The sequence below is a fragment of the Callionymus lyra genome, chromosome 7 (assembly GCF_982586985.1).
Source record: "Callionymus lyra chromosome 7, fCalLyr1.hap1.1, whole genome shotgun sequence".
NCBI lineage: Eukaryota > Metazoa > Chordata > Actinopteri > Syngnathiformes > Callionymidae > Callionymus > Callionymus lyra.
The window spans coordinates 26,176,650-26,201,469 of record NC_141824.1 but is presented as its reverse complement, the minus strand read 5'-3'; the positions used below and the strand labels follow the sequence as shown (position 1 = coordinate 26,201,469).

Below are 24,820 nucleotides of genomic sequence, written 5' to 3'. Positions count from 1 at the left end.
ATGAAACTGAAAGCAGATAAATGGGACTTTTCACTCACATACTTGTCATTATGCCCTGACCTCAGCCCTCAGTACAACAAAAAAATCTGAAATTTCTGAAAGCGGAAAAACAGAACTTTACAAAAACTTTCATGTGCCATGATGCAAAAAGCCTCAGTGATGAGTTCACTGAGAGGGAGTGCCAGGAATCTGAGTTTTGAATAGGTTGGAAAGTGAGTTGGAATGTGATTTCATTGACTTTTTCAATTGGTAAAATAAATTCATCGTAAAAGTCCTGCAGGGAATATTGGATAATGTAAAAATATGTAAGTATTTCAACATCGTTATCTTGTTGATTACGGTATTCAATACCATCATATACATTTTTCTTGTAGTAAACTCACAATAATGCTGAGTGACTGCAATGTTTTTAGAATATCTGAGAAAAGGGTTTGAAAAACATTCTTTCTACAGCCATTAAATAATAATAATCCCTGTCATCATAAAGGGTGAATAAATAGTAAATAAATGCAAAGTACAGAACCATCTATTCACCACATTAAGTTCATTTAAATGTTCAGTGTTTTGTCGATTCAAAGAAGTTGTCTAGAAGCAGATAGTTTCCTCCATGCGGTCGTTTGAATGATGTTTTCGTGTTCACAGGTGAGCGATCCAGTTGCGGCAGAGTTCAGTCTGAACACAGAGATGCTTCTGCTCTCAAAACGGACTCTGTGGCTCTCCGACGGCTCCATGGGCTTCGGGCAGCAGAGCGACACAGCCTTCTCTCAGGGTAAGACCTAAACCTGCCGTGGGTTTCCGAAAACACCCACGGATGCTTTTGTTGTTTTAATTAACACGGCGAGGAGAGAAATATGAATCTATATTCTGAGCTTCGGTGTTAATACAAACACTGAGGAGCAAACCTTAATTCCTGTGTTGAAACGAAAAATGGAGTGGGTTTTAAATCGACCTTGAAGCTTATTTTTTGTTGTGAAGCTGTTCGGATCATAAGAAAATAATTTGTAAAGGTTGTTTTTGGTATTTATTTTTTCATATAAATGTGAGTAATTAGCATCTTAAGCACTTGAATATCAACTTGAGAGTTGTGTGAGTGAACTGGGTCAAGGTTACATACTTGGAACATCTAAGGGCTCTCATTTGAGCCAATTTCTAGTGTGGATTTCGTTGAAAAGAACGATTTGATTGGCCAGAAGATGATGAAATATCAGCACCACGGATGAAAAACGTTTTCTCAGTGGGTTGCAACATGTCTCATAGAAAGGTTGACCTCCTAGTGTGGTCGTAACCTCCACATAATCAATTTTTTTTCAAGGATTTCGGTACTACTTTCATTTAAAGCTTCAAAACTAAATTGTGCTGGAAGTCAGGATGGGTTTAGGTTTGATCCAATATTGGTGCCAAAACTGTTACTTGGAACGGTACAATTAAAAACGGATTAACGATTAAAACGGAGCCTGAAATGAAGTTTTTCCCAAATAAAAGTGCTTAAGATTTTGAAACAGATAGTAATGAGAAATCAAAACAATTGTTTTCCTGTCTTTTCAGGGGATATCATCTACGGCCGAGTCATGGTGGACCCTGTTCAGAACTTGGGCGACTCCTTCTATTGTACCATTGAGAAAGTTTTCCTCTGTACCGGGGCTGATGGATACGTACCAAAGTACAACCCCGGGAACTTTGAGTTTGGCTGCCTGGCAGACGCTCCGTCGCTGTTGTACAGATTTAAAATCATCGTAAGTCCAGTAAGAGTCAAGCCAATGTTGTCCGATGAGTCTTTAACGCTCTTTGTGTTTTAGGACAAGGCCCAGCCGGAGACTCAGGCGACGTCTTTTGGGGATATTCCCTTCAATGCCTTTCTGGCTGTGGATGATCCTGGAGCTCTGGCACTAGTGAGACAACCTGGGTCAGATGGTTTCAGGCTGGAGTCCTCGGCTCTGTTCCAGGCTAGTATTTCTTCTATACATTTTTATTCGGCTCCCGTGCCGTCACGCACTGCTTCCCTTTAATTATGCAGCCGCTTTCATTTTTGATGCTTGTAAGCCAGGTCAATAAGTATTGAGAAACGTTGTGTCAATATTGCACACAGTTGCAGTTTCAGAGAAATAACTTCTATCAACGCTTAACTACCGTGACCCTTCAGTAATGTAACGCTTCAGTAGCCTGATGTTCTAAATATATATAAATATGACGCAGAATCAACTGTATCGAGATGCAGTGTTTTAATTTTGAAAGGCCGCTAGATAGCACTCTCTGATTTATAATATTTGGCTCTGATCTGCTACCGTATTTTCCCGCAGTATAAGGCGCACTTAAATCCTTTAATTTACTCAAAAAACCACACCTTATAATCCGTTACGCCTTATATATGAACATTACCTGGTGCTGGCGGGATTAAGTCATTGTGTCATCACGGGGTGGGATTTACGATGCACGTCATATCATGGCGGACGGCTATGGAGTGAGATTACTGACACCAGTTTGAGTGAGTGTGTCTTGGTTGTTGTAAACTCAAAATCACACTGCTGCGTGCTCAACTAGTCATACACATGCGTTCAACATGTCATACACGCGTGCTCTAGCTGTCATACAATTCAAACTTTGAGTGCCATTTAGTGGCCTTCCAAAATGTATCATTATGAATCATTATACAGTGGTGCTCTTTACCATAGGCCTCATAAACCCTTTACTACTAAACTAAATACAGTAAAGCGATGTCTAATTGACGTGTAATTGTAGTGCCTGAGCATTTTAGTGGCACTTCAGTATCATGATGCTTCGGTGATGCAAAGCTTCAGTAAAGCTTCACTGGTACTGCAGCATACACATCCTACATAACATTAAACGACGCTGCTTTGGTGGAACTGACCGTTTATTACGTTAGAAGTGTCAAGTAGCTCTAAAGCTGTAAAGATTCTAGAGGTGTTTATCTTTGGTTTATGTGCAGCTTAGAGGGACAAGCCATGGCTTATAAACTGAGAGATTGATTAGTTACTGTTTGGACAAATTGTTAAAATAATGGTTATGAGAAAAGCAGTAGAAGCATCTTTTCTTTTTTCTACTGTTGAGTCACCAAAGTTTTTGTACATTTCCTCTTAAACTTAGTGTTTTACGTCCACCGCACTTGTGCTTCTGTTGAAACCTCGACAAAAGTGCACTGGAGGGAAGAGCAGAATTTACGAGGCAAAATGAAAATGGGTCAGAGGAGGGATGTTACAGACAACTCTCTAACATTAAAACCTTCTTTATGGTGTTTTCTTTCCCGAATCAGCCTCAGATTGAACAAAGGAGATCCATAAAAGGGTAAAAACAATAAGTGTTTCTGTTCGCAGGTGTCAGCGGGGAGAGAGTGGTTCATGCACACCATCTATACGGTGCGATCCCGAGACAACGCCAACCGTGGCATCGGGAAGAGAAGCCTGGAGTACCACGTGATGAGCAGGCATGCAGATGTCGACACCAGCGGTCCAAACCGCCTCAGAAGGTCGACCAATGACGTGCCAGAGGTTGCCAAGGACATCGGAGTGAGCAACAATCGAGGCACCAACATCCTGCACATCACTCTGGACCGCACCAGCCAGAGAAGAACCAGCCCCGAGAGAAAGATCTACACCAAAGGGATCGTACCTCACGAGGTCAACCAGAGGGACGAGGGCGACGGCGGGATGCTGCTGATCATCGGGGTCGTCGTCGGAGTTCTGCTGCTGGTTCTCATCGCCGCCGTGGCGGTTCTGGTGTTGAGATCCAAGCGTGACAGGAAAGAAGTACCCAAGAACTCAAGCAGCACAGAACCCATGATGACTCAAGGCCGCGCCGACAGCTCGGAGGTTTAAGTTTTGAGTTGTTTTCCATTATTTTGCAAGTGCCTCACGTTTCGAGAAGGTTTTGTGTGAAGAAACAACAAGAGCTTTGATTTCGTTTCGGAATTCTACTTGAAATATCACGTCCACAGACACTGAGTGGTGACTGGCTGTGTTCCCGTTTGCTAAAAGAGAAAGGCGCTTGTCAAAATTGTCGGCAGTTGGTTTATTGATTTGCTGCTGATCCAAAAACGTGTTTTTGTTCCGTATCATGTTTTGTTCCAAAGGTGCTAGAGGCGTTCCCTGCTTGATAGTGGACACATCTACTGAGTTAGTCTAAGACGCTGAAGCTTTAAGAGTTACTTTACAGCAAGAATTTCAGCTCGAGGGCAGATTTCTTCAGCTTGTAATCTTCATATAGTTCTATTTATGGCAGATTTTTATCCAATCTAGCAGTATTTTTACATAACTAGCTTCTTCTTACATTTTATAATAATTATAATGTCACATGAAACCTTCAACTTTTTTCTTGCTGCTACTTTTATTCCAATAATCTTGAAAGCTTAGACAAAAATCTCTTGTTTGTAAAAGATGTTGCCACTAATATCTCACTGGTATTGTAATTAAAATGATTTATTTAGAATTATTATTTAAGGAGAAGGTTGATGCAAAAAGGATTCAAAACTAGACTAACTTAGTCTTAAGAGACTAAAAAAGAAAGAAAAGAAGAAGAAGAAATATAACTATTGATGACTACTAAAAAAATGTTTAGAGAAAGTTGGAAAAAATGGACATAGATAAATAAATTATCCTAATTTGCTCTTTTTGATAGCTCATTAATATGTAAAAAAAAAAAAAAAGAAAGAAATACATGCGCAAAAGGGCATTTTGAATGTCAGGAAAGGTCTGTATTTTATACAGAGTATAACACTTTTGACTGGACATCTTGAAACCTTGGCAAAGGAATCCCGGCGTCTCAGATGAAACCTACACCTCTAACACTGCATGTATGGACCAGTTGAAACTGTACAAGTAATTAAAATCTAACCTATCTGCCCTCAAACTGAAATTCCTGCAACAATAATTCTGAGTTTTAAATGCTGCATTGAAACACGGATTTATTAACACTGGTGATTGAGATCGTCAACGATTGGTCCTTCCATTCAGTTTGTGCCTAAGACATTTATATTTAACGTTTTTTTATGCTGTTCTGTTGCTGCATGCCTTGGATGTTTTTCTTTATTTTATTTTTATTTTTTTTAAAGAACATTGGACCTTTTAAAGAAATGACAATTTGAATGAAATTGTGAAAGTACTCTTAGTTTCCCTCAGTTTTATTTGCAGTATTCACTCTCAACAGTATTCACGTTTGTCACACAAACCTGTCTGAAGGGGCCATAGAATAAATGTTTCCCTCATAGCAGTGAATGTTTTGTTAAATAGAGTAATTGGTAAGATAGTTTTTATTTTTAGAAATGTATACAAGAGTGACACAAAAAACAATCATAGTCAGTTGCCAGTATTAAAAAAGCTCCCTACCGTGTTTGTCTCAGTGTTCAGATTCAGCTACACTTTTTGTCCCAGAGATTGTGTTACAACTAGTTCTTAAGAAAAGGAACATCACCTTTTTTTTAAAAAAAAAACACATTTGTTACAAATACAACTACATGAGGGTCAATAACAGATGGTTTATATGTAGAAAAAAAGCTATTTTTTATCATTTCTTCTTATGACTTATGTATAAAAAATGAAAATACATTGCCTGTGTGCACATTGTTAGCATCTAAGGCCAACAGTGTGATGTGTTTGAGAGTGTCTAACAAAACATCCTGTTTGTGTGGAAGTTAGACATCCTTAATAATTCAATTTATATAAGAGGGACATTTCCTTTTGTCTTCATGAGAGATGCTAATGCTAACTAGTTCAAATGCTAATGGTTCATAAGAGTAGGACATTTTTTGATGGTTGTTAAAGTGTATCAAGGCTGCTCAGTATTTGTTTGGATTTTAAATAGCTTATTCTCCCTTGAAAACCTCCCCCAGAGTCCTCATGACTGAAGTTGTTTTTATGTTCAAGTGATATTGTCTCTTGTTGTTTATGGGAGAATGATGCTAATGCTAAGTGTGTTGTCATCTAGCACCATCTGCTGTTGAGGGAGAACTACTGACACGTGCAGAGGTTTGCGTCAAGGTGACAATACAACTAAATATTATTCTATGGCCCTGATCATTTAAACAATTTATACTGGGTGAGTTAGTTACACTGTAGCTTTCAGTGCAGCTGGTCTGTGATGAACCGTTCCAGCATCTACTGAGGCCGATTATTGATAAATACTTAAATATAGAAGATTAATTGAACACATTTCATGGATTTTAGTTCAACCGTTTAATTGTAGAGTTTTCAATACAATACATCTTCTTTAAATATTTAGTTCAGACTAAAATTAAATTAAACTTGATTAAATTGAAAATTTAGGCACTGGGTTGCCATTGAATCCAAGACTGGTCTTTCTAGGGGATAAATCTATGCAACCTGTGATATTAAACATTCATGATTTGATTTTCTTGCACATTTTACTTGCCGCTTGTTTGTTCTTTTGTTTTTATTTACCCAAGCTTTTTTTTATTTTATTTTACAATGCACATTTGTATATACCTCTGTATTACTGATGAATATACCATTTGGATGTTTTGGGAATGGCTATTGTTCGACACTGTATGTGCTGTAAGTATTTGTTACAAAGACCAGAGGACAAACGTGGTCTGCAAATAAATAATTTTTACACAGAAGTCTTTATGTTTCACTTTTATTTATTTTAATTATTATTAAATGTGTTCTACATTTGTAATGTAAAATTATAATAGTGGGATGTTTACTTTTTTAAATGTAATTTACATATGATACCGACTAATAAATATAATTTTTTTTTTAAGAAATTATTAGTTTTACTAAGAAATCAAATTTTAAAGTTGGTTAAAAGTATAATCCTGGAAAACATTATTTCCTGTTATTTAAAGGTAAAAATAACGTGGAAAATAAGATAAATTACAAGACTATTAAGGCTTGCGCGGCATCAAGTGGCAAATTGTTTTTTTCTTTTATTTTGATAGGATGCTTCCTGTTACTGATATATTCTTGATAAGTTGTGAAGCTCTCTTGGAAATAGTGTGGGTAAGTAAGATGGAGTTCTGCTGATTTAAATTGACGTCTGATGAGTGATTTATTGTTAATATTATTAAGATGTCGCTGAGTTTGATGTTACTGTGTAAGTTAGCAATATGCTACAAGTTGCTAAAGCTAAAATAGGCTAATCGTTAGCTTGCGCAAAGTGACCTCTTGTATACAATATTTCTATGGAGTTTTTCATGACATTGCTTCCAGTTAATATAAATACATGTTATTATGTGTAAAAAATAGCTATATATATATCAATGTATCTTATTCAACTCTTATTTTCTTTACAATTCCTTAATAAAAAATAAAAAAAACGTTAAAAAAGACACAAACACATCTCAGTAAACCATGTGCTTTTATTACCAGTGCATATTAATAGAGAAAACAAAACCGTTTGTGTGACAGAAAGTTGAATATAAATGTCATAAATCGGGTGAAAGTTTTGGCACAGCGCTGCAGTCGAGCCCCTTATACGTCTGCAATGGTGTTACATATGATGACCAGCAGGGGGAGTCACAGCAGCAGCAGCAGCTTTGATTTACAGCTAATAAGTTTATAGCATCAGTAAACACTTTTCTAGATGACGCATGTGATCGCAGACGAAGTGGCTTCTGTATATTTACAACATTTCTAAAGACTCAAAGGAAAGACAGGGAAGCATTTTTCAAATTGCACCCTTTAAAGATTCTTAGAATTTACAATCAGGATCTATGGAGGCTCTGTTCCACCCACATGAAAAAAAGTAATTTCCTCATAATATAATTAGAATTAAGACTATAAATCAATTAAACAAATGTATTGGCTTATCTGTTTTTGTAGTCTACCCTTACTCTTGTTTTTTTTTTTAATTAATTGTCATAATTTTAAAGACTCTTTTTAACACTTTATGGGTTATTTTCATTATTTGAGTCATTTTAAGGGTATTTATATATATCGATCTCATCATTTGACACAAACATTTAGTTAATGTCTGTCTGATGTTTTTCACAAGATATTTTGTATGAATTGATTTAGTTTCTCAACATTTTAAATAAGAATACAACTTTTTTCATCATGAATGCAACATGCCTCCAGTAATGTCATCCTAGAAGGTTCTATTTATACAAAACAAATGCAATATTGCAGTTAAAATTTGGGTGTATTGCTGTATCAAAAACCATCGATAATCAATGTGCATTATAGCCAAACATGACATTGTCACCATCATAGCTGTGAAAAAGGCTGCTCATGCATATCAAAACGTCCTGAAGGTGATTTGACTTAAAAACCGGTTCATCTCGGAGATGTGTTGTAGTGTAAAATGAGGAACAAGCACATGAATTTAGAAAAATAATTTGAAATAGCTTATAAAATAAGAATAAATTAGATTCCCTTTCAAATAACAACTATTGTGCTGTTAACACTTAATAAATATCAGCGTGTGCTGGTTGAAAACGCACGTCTGAACAGCTGCCGCTCACATCTGGAGTCCTGTGTTTGTCCAAATCCTCAGACGAAGAGAAGCTCGGAAAATGATAGCATGTCGATACGGCGTGATCTAATATACACAATATACATTTATGTTTGTACAATACATACAGCAAATCAATGCACGGACGGTGGCAACAATGCAACTGAAGTTTTACATTTCATTGCTGGTTAAGTGTGGACAGCACTGTAAGCAACTGTGTTGGTGTGATAAATGTCATTCTCATGCTTCGGACAACTTATGGCTCTTTAAATACTCTCTTCCTCCAGTGAGTGATGGCTTTCATTTCGCTCCCAGACGAGTCATTTCCTGTTCAATAATGGCTTTGAGATATTGTTCTCCAACTTATAATTTATTTTATTTTTCAATTATCTGAGGTGATGTTTTTTTTAAATAGTGTTGCAGTTGTGACCAAACTTAAGACCCAAATGTCTGGATCGTAATCAATAAATATTATTATTTATATCAAATGCATGGCCTGAGGGCTAGATTCAAACATTGTGAGACATGAACAAGTTTATTCTTGTTGCAAATGTGGACTGTTTCTTATAATTTAGTTTGAAAACAACTCAATGTCATCTCTTCATAATTTGTCCCTTTTTAAAGTAATTTGTATGTTAATGTTTTGTTTGTTTTTTTGGTTTAATATCTTATGATTCCCATTGTGTTTTCAATTATTAATGGAAAAGTGCTTGTACCAATAATCAGAGCATTTTGAAAAGATCACATGCTGAATTTTTATACAAATATTTAGCCTTGGAGTACTTTCACTAAACCAATTATTTAGAGTAAAAAGCCATTCATGGACAGGAACACTATATCTTTACCTTGTGAAGGTCACTCAAACAAATCCACCAGCAACGTTCTGTCAAACCAGCTTCATATCTGTTTACAAGTACTTCCTGTAGCTTCAATTTTGACATAAATTAACATCCGAAAAAATCTTGATCAGATCTACTGCAGGTAACGGTACACCTTGAAGCAGTGATTCCCAGAGTCGGCCACAGCCACGTGACCGTCAGAGGTGAGGGCCAAACCCTGAGGGCCGTAGAGCGGGTCTGCAGTCGTGTTGATGTAGGAAAGGAAAGAGCCGGAGCTGTCGAATACCTGGTGGTAATAGAGAGGAATGAGGACACAGTCCAAGAGGTTTATCAGGGCGTACTGATCTTTACTCACCTGGATTCGACTGTTGCCCCAGTCTGCAACGATGATGTTACCGTTAGCGTCCACGGCCACACCGGTGGGAGCGTTGAACTGGCCGTTACCTTCGCCGTGGGAGCCGAATTTGAACAGGAATTCTCCATCTGCATTGTATACCTGAGGACCAGATACATGATTCTTTAAATTAATAATAAAAGTTACTAACTGATATATGAACGACAGCCAAGGCTTTAACATGTACATTTGGTTGAATAGTATAAGGTGACCACAAGGTGTCGCTTGTGTGCAGACTTACCTTGACGGAATGATTGTGGAAATCCGTCACCACAATTTCATTTTTGTTGTTCACAGCCACAAAATGAGGACCTGAAGAATGTACAAGGGTGAACCACAGCTTTTAAAAAAGCATTACAGTTGAAAAAATATATCAATAAGACACGGAAACACAAAGATGTGACGAACATTGATGCACAGAAAGACAGATAGACAGGACATACACGTTGAATTTTTTTTTCACACAGAGGGTGAATTACTTACTGAAAACAGGACCAGATTTACTAAGCTTTTGCTCAATGTTTGCACCACTTTTATCTATAACAAAAGAAAGGGTCCACATCAGAATTTGAAAAGTAAAACCAAGTCAGATGGGCTGCTTTCAACGCCAACAATTCCTCCGATAAAACAAGTGTAAACTTATGTTAAGTTTAACTGTAAGTTAAGTTTAGATGGGTGGTTTTCTTAAAAGGGATTTCGCATATTTTTTGCTCACAAGCAAAATATACATTTGTTACGCATAAATGCCTATTTCCTAGATAAGTAGCTAGTAAAAGTCTTTCTTGCAGTGACGTTCAATATAGTATCTTTCCTTTGATGTTGAATCGTAGCTCGAATTAACATATGTAACTTAGCAACACATTTAAAATGCATGACGCTAACCTCAATGCTTCTTAAGAGCTAACAAATGAAATACTATTTAAGCTAAAGTTAGCTTTTATATTGCTTATTATGAATCAAAAGGACTAGCATACCTGAACCTCTTGGTTATGATCTCCTTATTTGGGTCCATTTTAGTTTAGACAAATGAACAGAAGTCAAAAGCTGAAGTGGAACTTAAGAATGTGTTGCCAAAGACACTTGTTTAAAAGAAACACTTGTTTTAAAGATTACGTGTTTCATTATTTTCACATCTGTGTTTGCTATCATCAAAAACCTGTGATACTTTTCAAATGACCATTAAAGGGAATTTAGAATATCTTTATAATGGATCTCTACCTGCAAAGTGTCGGTCCAGTGTTCCCCTGGCACCGAACTTTGTCACTAACTTCCCATTTGACTGGAAAATGAAGACGCAGCAGGCCTTGTTATCTGCCGTGATGATGTGTCCGTTCTTATCCACCGCCACCCCTTTAGGTCCCATCAGTCGCCCTGCGCCGATTTTGTTCTGCAAAATTTGTACAAACTCTGAATACACAAGTTTGCTTTGAAGTCAGTCATAGTAAATAAATTCTTACTTTAAACTTCCCATCTGAGGAGAAGATACTGATCCACCTGTTGTCATAGTCGGCCACGATGATGTCACCGTTCATGTCCACGGTGACGCCAGTGGGGCGCTGTAGCTGGCCTGGTGAACGACCTCGGACCCCAAACCTCATCTTAAATTGGCCGTCGTTTGAAAAGACCTGGGATGGATTCAATTTGTGTTAGCCAATGTCCGTTTCTGTGAGGAGGAAATCCAACCCTGACCTGTATACACTGGTTGTTGCTGTCCGCCACTACAATCCTGCCGTTGGCAGCCGTGGAGATGCCTTGCAGGTTGGTAAACTCTCCTTTATCTCGTCCTCGTGTTCCTGTGAAATAATATTATGCTCAAGAGAGGAATATTCTGTTGAAAGTAATGATGGCACATCCAATGATAAACTGACTAGCACTTATTTGTTGGCAAAACATTTCAGTTTCTTGGTCATTGGACACCATTTACCACCGTTATGGATTGCGTCTGGTAACTATTTATTTTGGCTTTAATATGTAGCCAAAACAGGCAAGTTGATCCCAACGTATGTTGAGCTGAAACCTGATACTATTTTTTTGCACAGCTGCATGCATTTTGCACCCATATTTTCCTGAACACAAAAAATACGCGTGAGGATATTGAAGTTAGCTGGCTCCAGGGTGATCCTAAATGAGATTAGGATTCTCAAGTTCATGTTAATTATTCAGAACTTATGTAGCATTTTGCACCTCAACAATCTGTTGTAGCTTTTATCTACAAAAATATGGAAGGATGTACGTTTCTGAAGCTTGTGTTGGACATTCATTCCAGATTTATTCATGTCGAACAAGTGATGGAATGCAGATCAAAGGATTCGACATGACACATATTTCTCCGGTGAGCCTTTCCCCACAGTTGAAAATGTGTGTGGGCTGAACTACCGATTGCACAAAATGTGGTTGACAGACTGCACAGCCAAAATATTCTGCATATTCTAAAAGATACTTTGCCTTCATGTTTCTAGCAGGGAATGTTTATGCATCAAAAATTTCAGTCTGCATGAATCGGTTGCGATCCATGTTTTCCCAAATGCTCCAGTGATATCTTATTAACCAAAAGGTGGCGCAGTTGTATGACAAAAGTAAAATGTCACTGCCATTGGTTTTCACCACAAATGCTGTCCTAAAGGGTGTGTCAGTATTTTTAAGGAAATGCCATGTGCAGCAACCCCACAATGGAATTTTCTAAACCTTAGTCGATTGAACTGTGTGACATTGAAGGAACGCTTCACTCTACCCACCCACTCTGTAGATCAGCTCGTCCTCGATTGGATTTTCCTTCTTCTTGGTGGTGCTGTACATACTAGAAGGTCTGCGGACCGCCTTCTGTCGTACATGACCGCCACCTCCACTCGGGGACTTGACTCGTCTCTTCACATCCTCTGGCGACTGCAGGACGTCTGACGGCTTAACAGCCCGTAGGCGGAATGGACTCCCTCGCACCGGCTGCTCATAAAGCAGCAGGGAGAAAGAGAACTCCCCCTCTGAGCGGATGGTGTACCCCACTTCGTAGGTACCGTTTTTGTTATCCACGACCTCAGCCTCGGTGGAGGTTCCATCTGCGGAGACAATCTCTGCCCTGAGAGCAGCGTTGCCCGTCTTCACCAGTTCCCCATCCTTGTCTTTAGTTGTGACTGTGACCGTGGTGTGCTGGCCCACCAGAGCATGTCTCAGGCCCTCGCCAGTAGCAACGCTGGTGTGGCCCACTGCCCCTGTCGTGATCAGGACTCCAAGGTTCTGGATGGAGCGTCGAAGGCCATCCGTTTCCACCTGACATTCCAGATGTCCATTTTCATGGGGGTACTCTGGAAAAGTGTACCGTGCAAGAGCGCTGACCCGCTCACCCATCTGTTTCTGGACCAGAAGAACCTCGGTGGCACTGCCGTGGCTCAAAGCTTGCTCTGTGAAGTTGCAGCTGCTCTGGATGTTCTCTTTGCCTTGTAGCAAAGAGGATAACTGCGCTTGAAGCACCTACAGAGGGGGAGGGTTAGTGAAAGTTCTCAAGTGCAAACTCCGGCTGACTGACCTTCTGCTTCGTACTGCAGATGTTTTCCACCTCAGTAATGAGTGCGGTCTTGCGCTGGTGTAGAGCTTTCTCCAGCTCGTCGAAGGTGTTGCTGATTTCTGTAACTGCCCCATTCTTCCTGTCCGTGAGTTGTTTGGAGATTTCATTGACCAGCTCGATGGCAGCAGTTAGCTGAGGTAATCTGCCATGTAGACAAAAGGAGACACCAGTCCGTGAGCTGACGTTGACAAAACGTTCAGGTGCCGTTCACACTGACCTGTTGCGGACTGTGTCCAGCTGATTCTTCAGGGCGGTCTTGTGTTGCTCCAGCACATCTCTCAAAGGAACGGTCACGTGTTCCCTGTGTTCCCCCTCCGTGCACTCCAGGCACATGGCCGTTTCACATGACTCGCAGTAGAACTCCATCACCTGTAGAGGGTGCAGAGGAGCAACACATAAAAATCCAGCCCATATTCTGACCCATATTGTGTCATTAAAAACACCATCTTCTAAGCGTTTGCTGACCTTGCCCTCATGGTTGGGGCAGGAGAGGGGTTGACAGGCGGTGGCGGCGCTGGCTGACTCAAGGACGTTACACGCCTCGATCCGGCTGCACTCTGGGTCCCGCTGCAACACCTCCATTAAATTGGTGATGAAGAAATTATTCTGCAACGCTGCCACGCCCTTCTCTGGCAAGATGGATGTCTGTCTGCACACTGGGCAGGACAGTGTCAGGGACTGAGGAGGGATGTAGTTCTGAAGGCATCTGGACAAAACAAGAGGCATCTGTGAGTCTTGGGCCGAAAAAAAAAGGGAAACCGTCACAGGAAATTAGAAAGCAAACAAAATGTGATTTTAATTATTGACTTTAATTATTGACTTTAATTATTGATGGCTAATTTTAGCATCTTCCTGCTTTCTAAAATAAATGACATATTGCATTTCTCAATGCCAAACATCATAGCATTAGAAATGTTTTTGGGTTTTTTCAATACAAAGTAAACTTGAACTTGTTCCGGCTATTAGTGAAAATGTTTATAGAATTATTTTTGCTATTTTTAGATAAACATGCTAAATCCTAAAAATGCTTCAACCATTCAAATTATGTATTTCTAATGTTTTTAACATTGCTTGACATTTAAATTGCTATCTTAGCCTGTTAATAACAATATTATGAGGTGAAATGTACCCATTACCGTCCAGTAATACATTGTTGTATATGATATGAAATTAGATGACGTAGACTTAAGGTCATATACATTCTTAACGTTAAAATCTTATTTTAAAAAAAAGGTTTGTACCAAATTATTTGAAAAAATATAACTTGGAATTGGCACCTTTTCCTAAGAATGAGCACATACTGGTTTTGGTGAATCATATTAACTTTCCTAGCTCTTCGAGCCACTTTAAATTGGTAAGTGTGCTTGTTCTGGGCCCTGTGCCTACAATCTGACATCTCAACTAATGTGTTTTTGTCTGGTCTCTGGTGTGACCTGACAACGAAATAATCCATGTAACAACACCACAGTTCATCCGGACTTACTTCTCACAGAAGGTGTGCAGGCAGGGCAGCACTTTAGGGTTGTGGTAGTGGTCCAGGCAGATGCTGCAGACCAGGAACTGCTTGTCAATCTGTCTGACCACCGGGCTGGTGCTGCTGCTCTCGCGCTTGGACATGGTGACGGACATTTAAAGGACACGCAGGGTCCTGCACAGAAGGGGCGAGACAGTCTGGTCAGCGGAGGATTGAGGAAGTAAAGGCGTGCTCGAGCAGCAGGAAGAAATGAGTCATGAGGCTGCTGAGATTATAAAACCGTTGAGAGAGAAGTCAAGAATCTGCTTCCTTCATCACGAGTCTTTTATATTGTGCTGAATAAACGAGGAGCAGTTGTGTGATCTGGGTCAGGACACGCGAGGAGCCGCCGCGTCTGTGTTTACAGGACAAGCACATGTATGTTCATAAGTCAGGCGGACATTCAACAACAGTGTCATCTGGAGGTATTTCATGCTCGGAATAAACCCAGATGAGCCGAAGTAAACTGTATCACTGGGTCAAGCAGATTATCAGTGATCACCAATGACAGGCCGAACATCTGTCATAATCACGTATAGGATTATAAAACAGACGTCTGAACCAAAGAGCTGTAATCCATGCCATTGTTCATCCATTTAAACATGTCTAACCTTCTGTGTCTCAGACTGTACTCTCACATATGCACAACCATTATGATCACTTAATTTATTTTCTTTTTTAAGTTATAACATATTTTATAATCATGACATTAATAATTCTATTTTGCAATCCTTTAAAAAATATACTTTTATCACAGTATTTATTTTAAATTAGAAACAAATGTTTTTATTTTGTTATATGATTCAATATACTCAATATTTAATTTATATAATAATATTTTCATTTCTAATATTTTATTTTAAAGTAAATTATCTCTTTTTACTGGTACATCTGAAGAGGTTGCATTTGAGTTCAGACAAAATAAAACAGAGTTTCATAAGTGCGCAACTTGATTATAGCATTTGTTGTACATGTTTTGATTGTGTAAAGCAAGCATGTCAAACTCCATCATTAAAGAACAAATATAAATATAATATTTTTCACATAAATATTCCCCCCTAGTTAAGAAACAACTTAAAGACTATAAAGCAGGCTGATCGTTCCATAGTGAACCGGAAAGAACTTGGAATTAAATGTTGTAATCCTTTGTCAGATCATTTTAATGATGATCAGGCTTTAATCGAATTTTTTGTTGATGATTCTTTTTGTGGAAGAGAACAGGAAAGTAGCAGCGGAAAGTGACAGTGAACCTTGTCTTTGTGGCATTTACTGAGAGATGGGGAGGTATTTGGTAAATAAAACAAAGATTAAGAAGATGTAAAATGAGTAAAATGTATTTCTTCAGTCTAGAATAATGTGGTGTATAAAGAGAAAACAAATAATTATTCTTATCTATTATGTACTTGAATTACTAGTGTTGATAAAATGAACATTTGTTTAAAGGTCAGTTCTTTTTAAGGTCATTTTCTTGAACTTAAAAGCCTTTAGTAAATTAAACTGCTTAAAATCCCAATTGCAGGCTCTCCACAGATTACAAGTTGAACGTGTTCCTTGTCATGGTACAGGTCGACTGTACCTACGAGGGCCAACAGTTCACGCTGCGATGAAGGGAAGAGGAAGCTTACGAGCGCCACTCCCCACTTCACTCGCACTTCCTTCCCTTGACGCCCAGCTGGCTGCAGCTCCACCACCTGTCTGTCTGTCTCAGTGTACATGTGAAAGGGGAGGCGGGTGAGGGGGTGAGAGGGTGAGGGGGTGAGGAGGGGGAGTTGCTGGTCAGAACAGTGAGGCCTCAGAAGCAGCTGCTCGTGTGTGCAGAACAGTGCAGCCGAGCTAACAATGACATTCCAGTCCGGCTCGCCTCCCTCTTCCTCCTCCCATTGTCCCCCCGTCTTCGCTCTCATCTCTGCAGTCGTGATCTCAGACCAGCGACACCGAGGGATTCCATTCCCTCTCCCGTCGGTCCTGGACGAGTCATTAAACAGGCCGAGCTACGAAGAAGGCCAGTCTTTTCACTGACCGCAGCCCACACCCCCGCCTCCCTCCATGTAAGCTGACAACCTTCACATGTCCTGAATTTACAGCAGCTGAACGCCGACATCGGAGGGAGGATGTAGACGGAGAGCGACTCCGCCTCCCCCCTTCTCTGACTGCCTCCTTCTGAAGTATCTCACTTTCTAAATTCTGGCCGATTTCCTTTCAAGTACGACGCCTCGGATCACTAAATCAGTGCCGAACATTGTAGCTTTTCTCCTAAGTATAGTGTCATATGATGTAACTGACTTCCTGTCCAGCGAATGACCCACTTCCTGTTCAATCGCAAATATTTATTTACTGTAAAGTAGAGTTGTCAAAGCTATCACTGGTGTAATAAAATATATATTAAATATCAATCTTAAAATGAGCCCTCATTGCTAATTCATCTTTTTTCTGATTTATATTTTTTTATACCATTTATTATTTTATGTTTTTAAAAAAAATGTTTTTATTTTGTAAGTAAGTAAGTAAGTAATTTATATTTGAAGAACGCTTTTCCAGACCAGGGTCACAAAGCATCAAAACAATACCCAATAAAATATATACTTAAAAAATTGTGGATAATGTGGGAAGAGTTTAGGTAAAATCAGATAAGTGACTGATGGGTTTATCTGGAGTCTGTTATTACACCTTCTTGTCTAGTAATTATCTTTCGTACACTGTACACAATTTGACTTCTAGAATTTCACTGACTCCATATATTTCAGTCGCTGCAAGTAAATTCAACGTTGATCGAAAACAGGCTGAGATTTCTAAAACAAGACAAACACAAGTGACCCACATCTTCACACACAGTTGTGACTCAAACATCGGTCAGTAAAAGTGCAGGGTCAGCACTTTGCGACATCTGTTGGTTCATTTTGCTAGCGTGCGACCGAGACCGTAACTTCTTGGGGGGTGGAGAGAGAAAATAAATCAGAGTGTTGTCGTTACACTTGGCTGTTAGGTCTCGTGTCAACATCATCTGGATGAATGTGTCCATCAATGTCCGACCATGTCATCATTCATGTCCAATCTGACTAACAGCTCGTGCACTGATTTATTCCTCCGAGGACAGCGTCAGAGCTTCTACTAAGTCTGGGGATGAATAGTAGACGGGGCGGTTTACGATTCCAGCAAGTTAATAAGTAGTTGCAGCGCACCCAAAAAAAAGGAGTGTCGCGCGTTCATGTTACATGTGCAGCTTGTATTCAATCATCCAACCGTGATCAGCCAGAAGAAACCTTATGGAACTAGCTTCGTATGGTGTAGTGGAGTGAAGTATGCACAGAATATATAGAGGGTTCTGTCCCCAAAAGATCTCAACATAACACCATCAAGAGTTGATTCAAATTCCTGGTGCATAACATGAATTATGAAAGTCACATTAAATCTCCCAAAAGCCGAACAGATGATCAACTCCCACCAGCGCTCATTATTTATGGAGTCTATTATGCAAGACTGTGTGGGTCCACAGTGGCCTTTAAAATCTCACTTTAATTCAGTTTTGCTTCCAGGAAACTGAATTATTGATGTCACTTGTTTGCCAGATGGGTGTGAGAGAACAATAACAACGATGTTTTTGTCAGGAGTCGTTTTGTGTTTCAGGTGTTACCGGGTTGGAGATGCTAACCTTTGGCGAGCGGCTTCTCTCCGAGGATTCACGTGATCTTTAGCTTCTTTGCTAATGGTTGGCTTTACTAGCATCTGAATAAACAAGTGACTCATTATTCAAAAGAGCTTGTACCTCAAAACAAGAATTGCACCCAGCAGTGAAAAACGGACCTTTATAATGAAGAGCAAATAACTATAGAAAAATCATTCATATACAAATAGTTAAAGGCAAAAACCTTTGAATAAAGTTTATTAGGGGAAGAGAAATCAGCTTCAGCTTTTGTACCAAAATACAAAACTTAAATTTATTTATAAATATATAAAAATGATTTAAATGTGCAATGTATTATGACGAACCTTGCATAAGCACAGGAGTCAATATTGCACAACATAATTAATTTACAGTGTATCAATCATTTGGGCCATTTTGGTTGATGCAATCAGAACATTTTATCATTTTATTTCAATGTAACACAAAATGAGCTGTTTTTATTAACAGCTGGCTGATCAAATTCAATCTTTTAGGTGAGCCCACTGAATGGGTGGACTCTATGATGAAGATACTGGCTCATAGGTTAATTTTTCCTCTAGTAGAGGACTTGTCTAATCACCTTCACAAACATAGTTTCCATGGACCACAATGGAGTGTCAATAAAGTTGTAAATGTACTTATATTAAGAGAATAAAATAGCTAGCAGATCTGTCATCTACAAAAAAAGACCATTGGTCTTGGCAGAAGTAAATATTGGATTTTTGTAAGTGGTCTGATGAAGCTTTCTGATGCGGTGTCATTATTTATTTATTTTAGAGTCCACTAGATGGCGGTCGCTGCACTTTTTTCCTTTGTTTCTACTGTTATAATGAAACATCACATTTAACTGATGGCGCCACCTACTGACCTCTAAACAACATGACACTGCATCATGAAGCTTCAACAGACCATCACTAGAAAAAAAAGGAAAAGAGGCTTCTAAACATTTTTTTATGCAAGTTAGAAAAAAAACAACTAAAAATAGAAGATGAATATGAACTTAAAGGATGTATAGCATAAAAAATGCAGTCAAACAGGAGACGAAATAAGGGGATACGATTGTTAAAATTGTTTCCGTATGGCTGTAGAAAATACAGTCCATTTAGGGTTTAAGAAAAAATATATGTATTGTAAATTTCTGAGAACTCTACTCAACAACAAGTCTTATTGACATAGTCTGTGCGCAACTATGAGAATTCTTGAGCAATAAAGAGTGGCGTCACTTCCTCTTTCCTGTTTGTGGAGCATCACCTCCTGTAGTCTCCTTCATAGTGGCGTCATCTTTTGTGCCCAATATAGAAGAAAATTCCTGAAGAATTTAAATTCCTGCAGGTCATTGATGGACTTTATATTGGATTTCTTCTTCTAGTACAAGTGTCAGTAAGAGCCAGAAGGTTTTGAGCTGCTGGTTTGAAGGAGTGTGTGATCAACTGGCCTAGATTTCTAGCACTCAGCCGCCAAAAAGTGTTTATAAATAGATTTATGCAAAAACTGCCTGATAATGTGTCACCAACTAAAAGATAGTGTCCGTGTTGGATAGAGACATGAAATACGGGAGTATCCAGTGTGCAGTACAGAGAGGATTTCTCCCCTTTTCCGTCCGCTCATGTCTGAGTTTTGGAGTGTCAGTGGGTTATTGTGAGGCCATTAAGGGCGTCTCACTCCACAATGACTCATGAGAAAAACCTCACGCTAACAAGCTCCTCTTAACACTCCAGTGCATCACAGAAGGAGCTCTACTGAACGCCGGCCTTGTTTATCAGAAAAGATGATCGATGGGTCATGTTTTAACATGCTATGATTTCAACCACAGAAGCCAACATTACAAATTCTGCTTCAGAAGCGACATTCACAGCTATGAAAATGTAGAAGCTATGGACCAATCGAAGGCTGTATTTTCAGGCTGTTTAAAAGGGCCAGCCACATGTGACCCTTAGACTGTATTCATGAGTGAAACTGATACTGTATCAATATTCAACAATACTGAATACTTTTTCAGTAACAATTAACATACAATTATTAACTAGCTTGTATTTCTTTATTTTCTTACGAAATACAAATATAGATCAGTTTGTTTAGATTGAGTGAGCTGATCTTAAGCAAGTCAAATATTATGACAGTTTTCCTACAGTTAAACAATAAATAAAAAATCATATATATATATATATATATATATACACCTACAGTATTGCAATATATTGTATCATTGACCCTGTATTGTGATACGTATTGTATCGCCGGATTCTATTCTTCCTATATTCTTCCTATGTTTTAGGGCTCTTTTTTGCTACTCTTCTACTCTCATTCTTTTTCTTTTTTTTAATCTTTAAAAATATATAAAGAATAGAGAACATTATTGAAAGGATGTATAATCAAAATAAAGTTGTTGTTTTCTTGCTGTGACAAATATATTGCCTACATTTTTTCTTTTTAATGTTTTTCTTTCATATTATGGTTTGCCGGACCCTCGCATCAGTATACGATGTGGCCCCTGGAATTTCCCACCCCTGTTGTAGAACGATAACAACTTCAAATGTGGACCACACCAAAATATTTCTATCATAAAAGGTCGTCATCGTTAGCTCTCTCAGTCCATCCTGAATCCTTTCTCCCCAACTTGGAAAAGCCCTTCACACGTCACAAGAGAGTCATCCAGCAGGCCTCTCGAGTAGATGCCAGAGAAAGTGTCAGTCGATCATTTATGTGGAGAGCCTGTCAAGAACCGATCACTGAGACAACCCTAAAACAACATGTGTGGAGAAGACGTCAACAGGCTGAGAGTTGGTTTTTCTCCTCATTTTAACGACTCGTCAAAAAGTATCAAGAGTGACAGACGGAGACAAGGAGTGACGCCTGCGTCTCACTTCAGAGTCAAACAGAACAGAACAGAACAGAGGTGTAGGCTTCAGCTCCTTGTGGAACTATCGAAATTATATCCTTATCTGTCCAACCAAACATCAATCCAATATTCAAACTATCGTCAGCATATACATGCAACTGGTAGCTTTATTTAAAAAGATCCTGAGGTGAAATCTAGCTGATCATTTGAAGTGAACCTGCGTCATTTATATGTGGAGTGTGTTTATTTCCAACAGTCCAATCAGTCTTCAGAGTGTATTCAGTTGACTGTCAGTCTGGTGTTGCTTGTTCAAGCTGAAACCTCATTGGTTAAACTGTACATGCTTGATCGGTCGGAACAAAAACCTGCACCACCTTTGAGGACCAGTTTGGAGACCCCTGCTCTAAATTGTATGTGTGAGTGAGAGGGATTGTCTGTCCATGTGTAATGGACTGAGAATCCTTTCCAGGGTGTCCCCCACCTTTCATCTACGTAGCTACGTTGAACAACTTTATTTAAGATCTGTTTGCTGGTTATTTAATAATCCTGAGAAAAAGGTTGTTTATAGGTATGGAGGGCCTCAAATTAATGTTCTAATGGCTTTAATGTTCTCAACTTCGTATACAGTTGGTGACTTGTTTTGTTATTGAGAAAGAAGTCATTGTTTAGAAAACATGAACATTTCTTATTAGTTATGAAATATAAATATTATTAAAGTTGGAGCTTACCTTAAAACGTCAAGCTCAGTGTACTTAATCTCAACACACTCACTAGACTGTATGTACTTGTTTATAACATTTATGGTTTGTGTACTAGCTGTCATCATTATTATTATTTTTAATTATTATCATATTATATTGTATTAATGCAAGAAATATTGCTAATAGTACATCAACAATGGCAGTAGGTCCATGCCTGCATGTGCATGTGGAGAAAAAGGTCGTAGTTGACATATTTTTGTCAGCCTGAATTTTTAATTTAATTTTGCTCTTGAAATGATGGATTTGACACCTACTTTAGGTATGTGGATGGATCCCCGACGTTCACTTCCTTTTAACCCTTCCTTTGGCTTCTGCAGTGGTTCATATTTCTCTTTGACATATAGTTTTTTTTTTAATATTGCGCATGAAAAAACAAGCTTCTGTAAGTAAAGAGTGATCAGACATATTGATTACTAAACTTAAGAAAAAAATGTTTTCTCAGAACACGTGGACAATTGATCAAGAGTTCAACAAAAAGTCATATAATACAAAAGTCAAGTTAACTCTAAACTAAATGTTTTGTCCATTTTAAAGCTATGAGTTGTAAGAGATGAACGATTTTAGACGTTTTCTGTGCTGTTTTCTAGGCTAAATTACCTTTTTCGTCTCATGCAACATATATTTCTCATATTTTAAATGTATTTATTTTTCAAATACCTTTATTGATGATCTTCCCTAAGATTTAAGTTTTTATTCTTAAGGTTGATGCATTTCAACAAAGTGTTTTGAGTTAGTTCTTGACATTTTTGAGTAGAAAAAGGACACATTTACAACTGATATTTAACCTGAAGGAAATATTGAGGTAAATGTCTCTAAGCAAGAGAAAATTTGTGTAAAAAACCTGTCCATCTATTTTCAGTCAAGTTTTCACAGTTCAATATGTTTTATCTTGTTCTCAGCAGGAGTCAAATCTATTGATCGTGCAAGCAGGAGGGTTTCTGGTCCTTCATTATCGCAGTTAAAGGTCATGTCAAGTTTCCCTGAGACTCACGAGGAATCTTCACTTAAGTTCTTTTTTTTGTTTTATTAAAAACGGTGCATCTTAACATTCTGATTTTTAGTATAGTTTGTTGCACCATCAGTCTGACCTATGTCGTTCCTAAGCGTCCCAAAAAATCTGAAGCACCTGCGAAACCCACTAGTTGAATGAGAGACCTTTTTTGTTTTTTACAGTGAATAAAATTACTCACTCATATAAACATACTTTTACATCTAGTGCTATGAGGTTGGAGGTGTTGATCCTCATCACTACTTCTTTTAAGTTTCATTAAAAGAGACTTATAATGGCACACTATAGTGTCAAGGACATTGTGTTTCTCACTGGAATCTGAACCACCAACCTACTGCACAGTGAAGCGAGCTAGCCATATGTTAGCGAACCTTGTTTGTTTGCAGTTTAAGTTAGCATGATCTCGTCCTGTGTATTCAAACTGTCGGCAACTCACATCCCCTTGCCTATGAATGTTAGTACTTCCTATGAATGCCAGTTTTACCTCACCATACTATTAGGATGCTACAATAGTACCTTTAACTCCTTGCCTGACTGAAACTAGATGCATGTGGATTTTCGTCGCTGACCATACTTGTATCCATATTTCACGTTTTTTGGGTAACTTGGAAAGGATATGGACTCTGATGTTTGGTTCTTTAATCCACTTTTCTAACAATGCAATTGTAACAGTGTACATAGTCGTGAAAACTGAAACTCCTCCACTATAGCCCGTATGAGCATTTGTATACAAAACTGTTCTTGTTTTGAACCTTTTTGGTTTCGGTTTTCCCTTCCTGGAAGCTTCAAAAAAGACCTCTCAGGATTTCAGCCTTAATGGAAATTAATTGAACTGCCGTCTCCGACCTGCTGCCGTAACACATTTTATCTGACTTGTGGTGACTTGTTGTTTTAGAAAGGAAACAAATTTAAAAATGTTACATAGTGCTGCTTTAAAATGCAAAATAGATTGCACAACTAACCCGTTTACAGCAATCAATATCTGAGGTAAGTCTTCCCGATATCCTAAATCCCTCGCCATCAGTCTCTGCATCCACCTGGAATCACCCAGCATGCTCTCTGACTACAAACACATGGATGGAGGAAGATCAAAAGCCTGAAGCGTCAAGAGACACGGAGGATGAATCAGGCCTCGGGCACTGATCTAGACCCACTGCAGCTTCCTTGGGACAGTGATTCTGGCGGCTCAACAACAACAAGGCATCTTGTGACAGGAAACAAAGACCAAAAAACAATAATCAATAAGACATTAGCCAAACATCTGCTCCGGCCGGCGATTGACACAACAACCGCAACCAGAAAAAAAAAGCTGATGCACACAGTTGTGCGACTCCATAAATATTCAGATGCGAGAAATCAATGACGAGTCACTAATCCTGGAAACAAAAGAGTGCGTATGGTTGATTATGGAGCCCAGCCCTGAGACTGCAGCACTGATGCCCACCTGCTACAGGGACGTGTGTGTGTGTGTGTGTGTGTGTGGGCTGAACACTGTTGTACATGCAAACCCTGTTCCTGAGGACGCAGATCTGCAGGAATATTCAAGCAGCTTCTGTGCAGATGCTAAGATTAACACATTATTCAACCTGATCACACACATCTCACATTCAGATCCTGGACATTTGGAACTCACATTTACTCCTGATGGAGGCCGTGGGGTGTCAGCAGTGCCGGCAGAAGCTTCCCATTGTAGACGTCCCAAAAAAGCTCCAGGACACAAGGCTCAGACTGAGAACAGAAAGGAAAAGGGCAGGGTCTGTCTGGAGAGAGAAGGGGCCGAAGCGAAAGGAGGAGATCGGAGAAGCGATGCCACGCCTGGCATTG

The 24,820-nt window shown here is 38.9% G+C and overlaps 2 protein-coding genes across 4 annotated transcripts in view; one reads left to right on the top strand and one right to left on the bottom strand.

Moving 5' to 3' along the window:
* Positions 1-6,586, top strand: part of frem2b (FRAS1 related extracellular matrix 2b) — a 100,928-nt gene extending 94,342 nt beyond the window's left edge. The window contains exons 21-24 of the mRNA XM_087796454.1: positions 643-769; positions 1,546-1,733; positions 1,797-1,943; positions 3,330-6,586. Of these exons, the coding sequence (XP_087652580.1) occupies positions 643-769; positions 1,546-1,733; positions 1,797-1,943; positions 3,330-3,830 (963 nt within the window). The 3' untranslated portion in view covers positions 3,831-6,586. The remainder of the gene's footprint in view (positions 1-642; positions 770-1,545; positions 1,734-1,796; positions 1,944-3,329) is intronic.
* A 723-nt stretch (positions 6,587-7,309) lies between these two features.
* On the bottom strand, positions 7,310-24,764 carry LOC148075816 (tripartite motif-containing protein 3-like). Of its 3 annotated transcripts, XM_087795284.1 has the most exons (13): positions 24,630-24,764; positions 14,697-14,861; positions 13,679-13,919; positions 13,431-13,582; positions 13,175-13,355; positions 12,390-13,119; positions 11,344-11,447; positions 11,112-11,279; positions 10,873-11,041; positions 10,138-10,191; positions 9,896-9,966; positions 9,616-9,756; positions 7,310-9,546 (listed from the first exon to the last, which is right to left on the bottom strand). In XM_087795284.1, exons 2-13 carry the CDS (start codon positions 14,840-14,842, stop codon positions 9,394-9,396), a joined length of 2,310 nt encoding a protein of 769 aa, XP_087651410.1. In that variant the 5' UTR covers positions 14,843-14,861; positions 24,630-24,764; the 3' UTR covers positions 7,310-9,393. The 3 variants fall into 3 exon arrangements, with proteins under 3 accessions (XP_087651410.1, XP_087651408.1, XP_087651411.1); XM_087795282.1 differs by having other exon boundaries at positions 13,431-13,919; XM_087795285.1 differs by lacking the exon at positions 10,138-10,191.
* Positions 24,765-24,820: the final 56 nt, after the last annotated feature.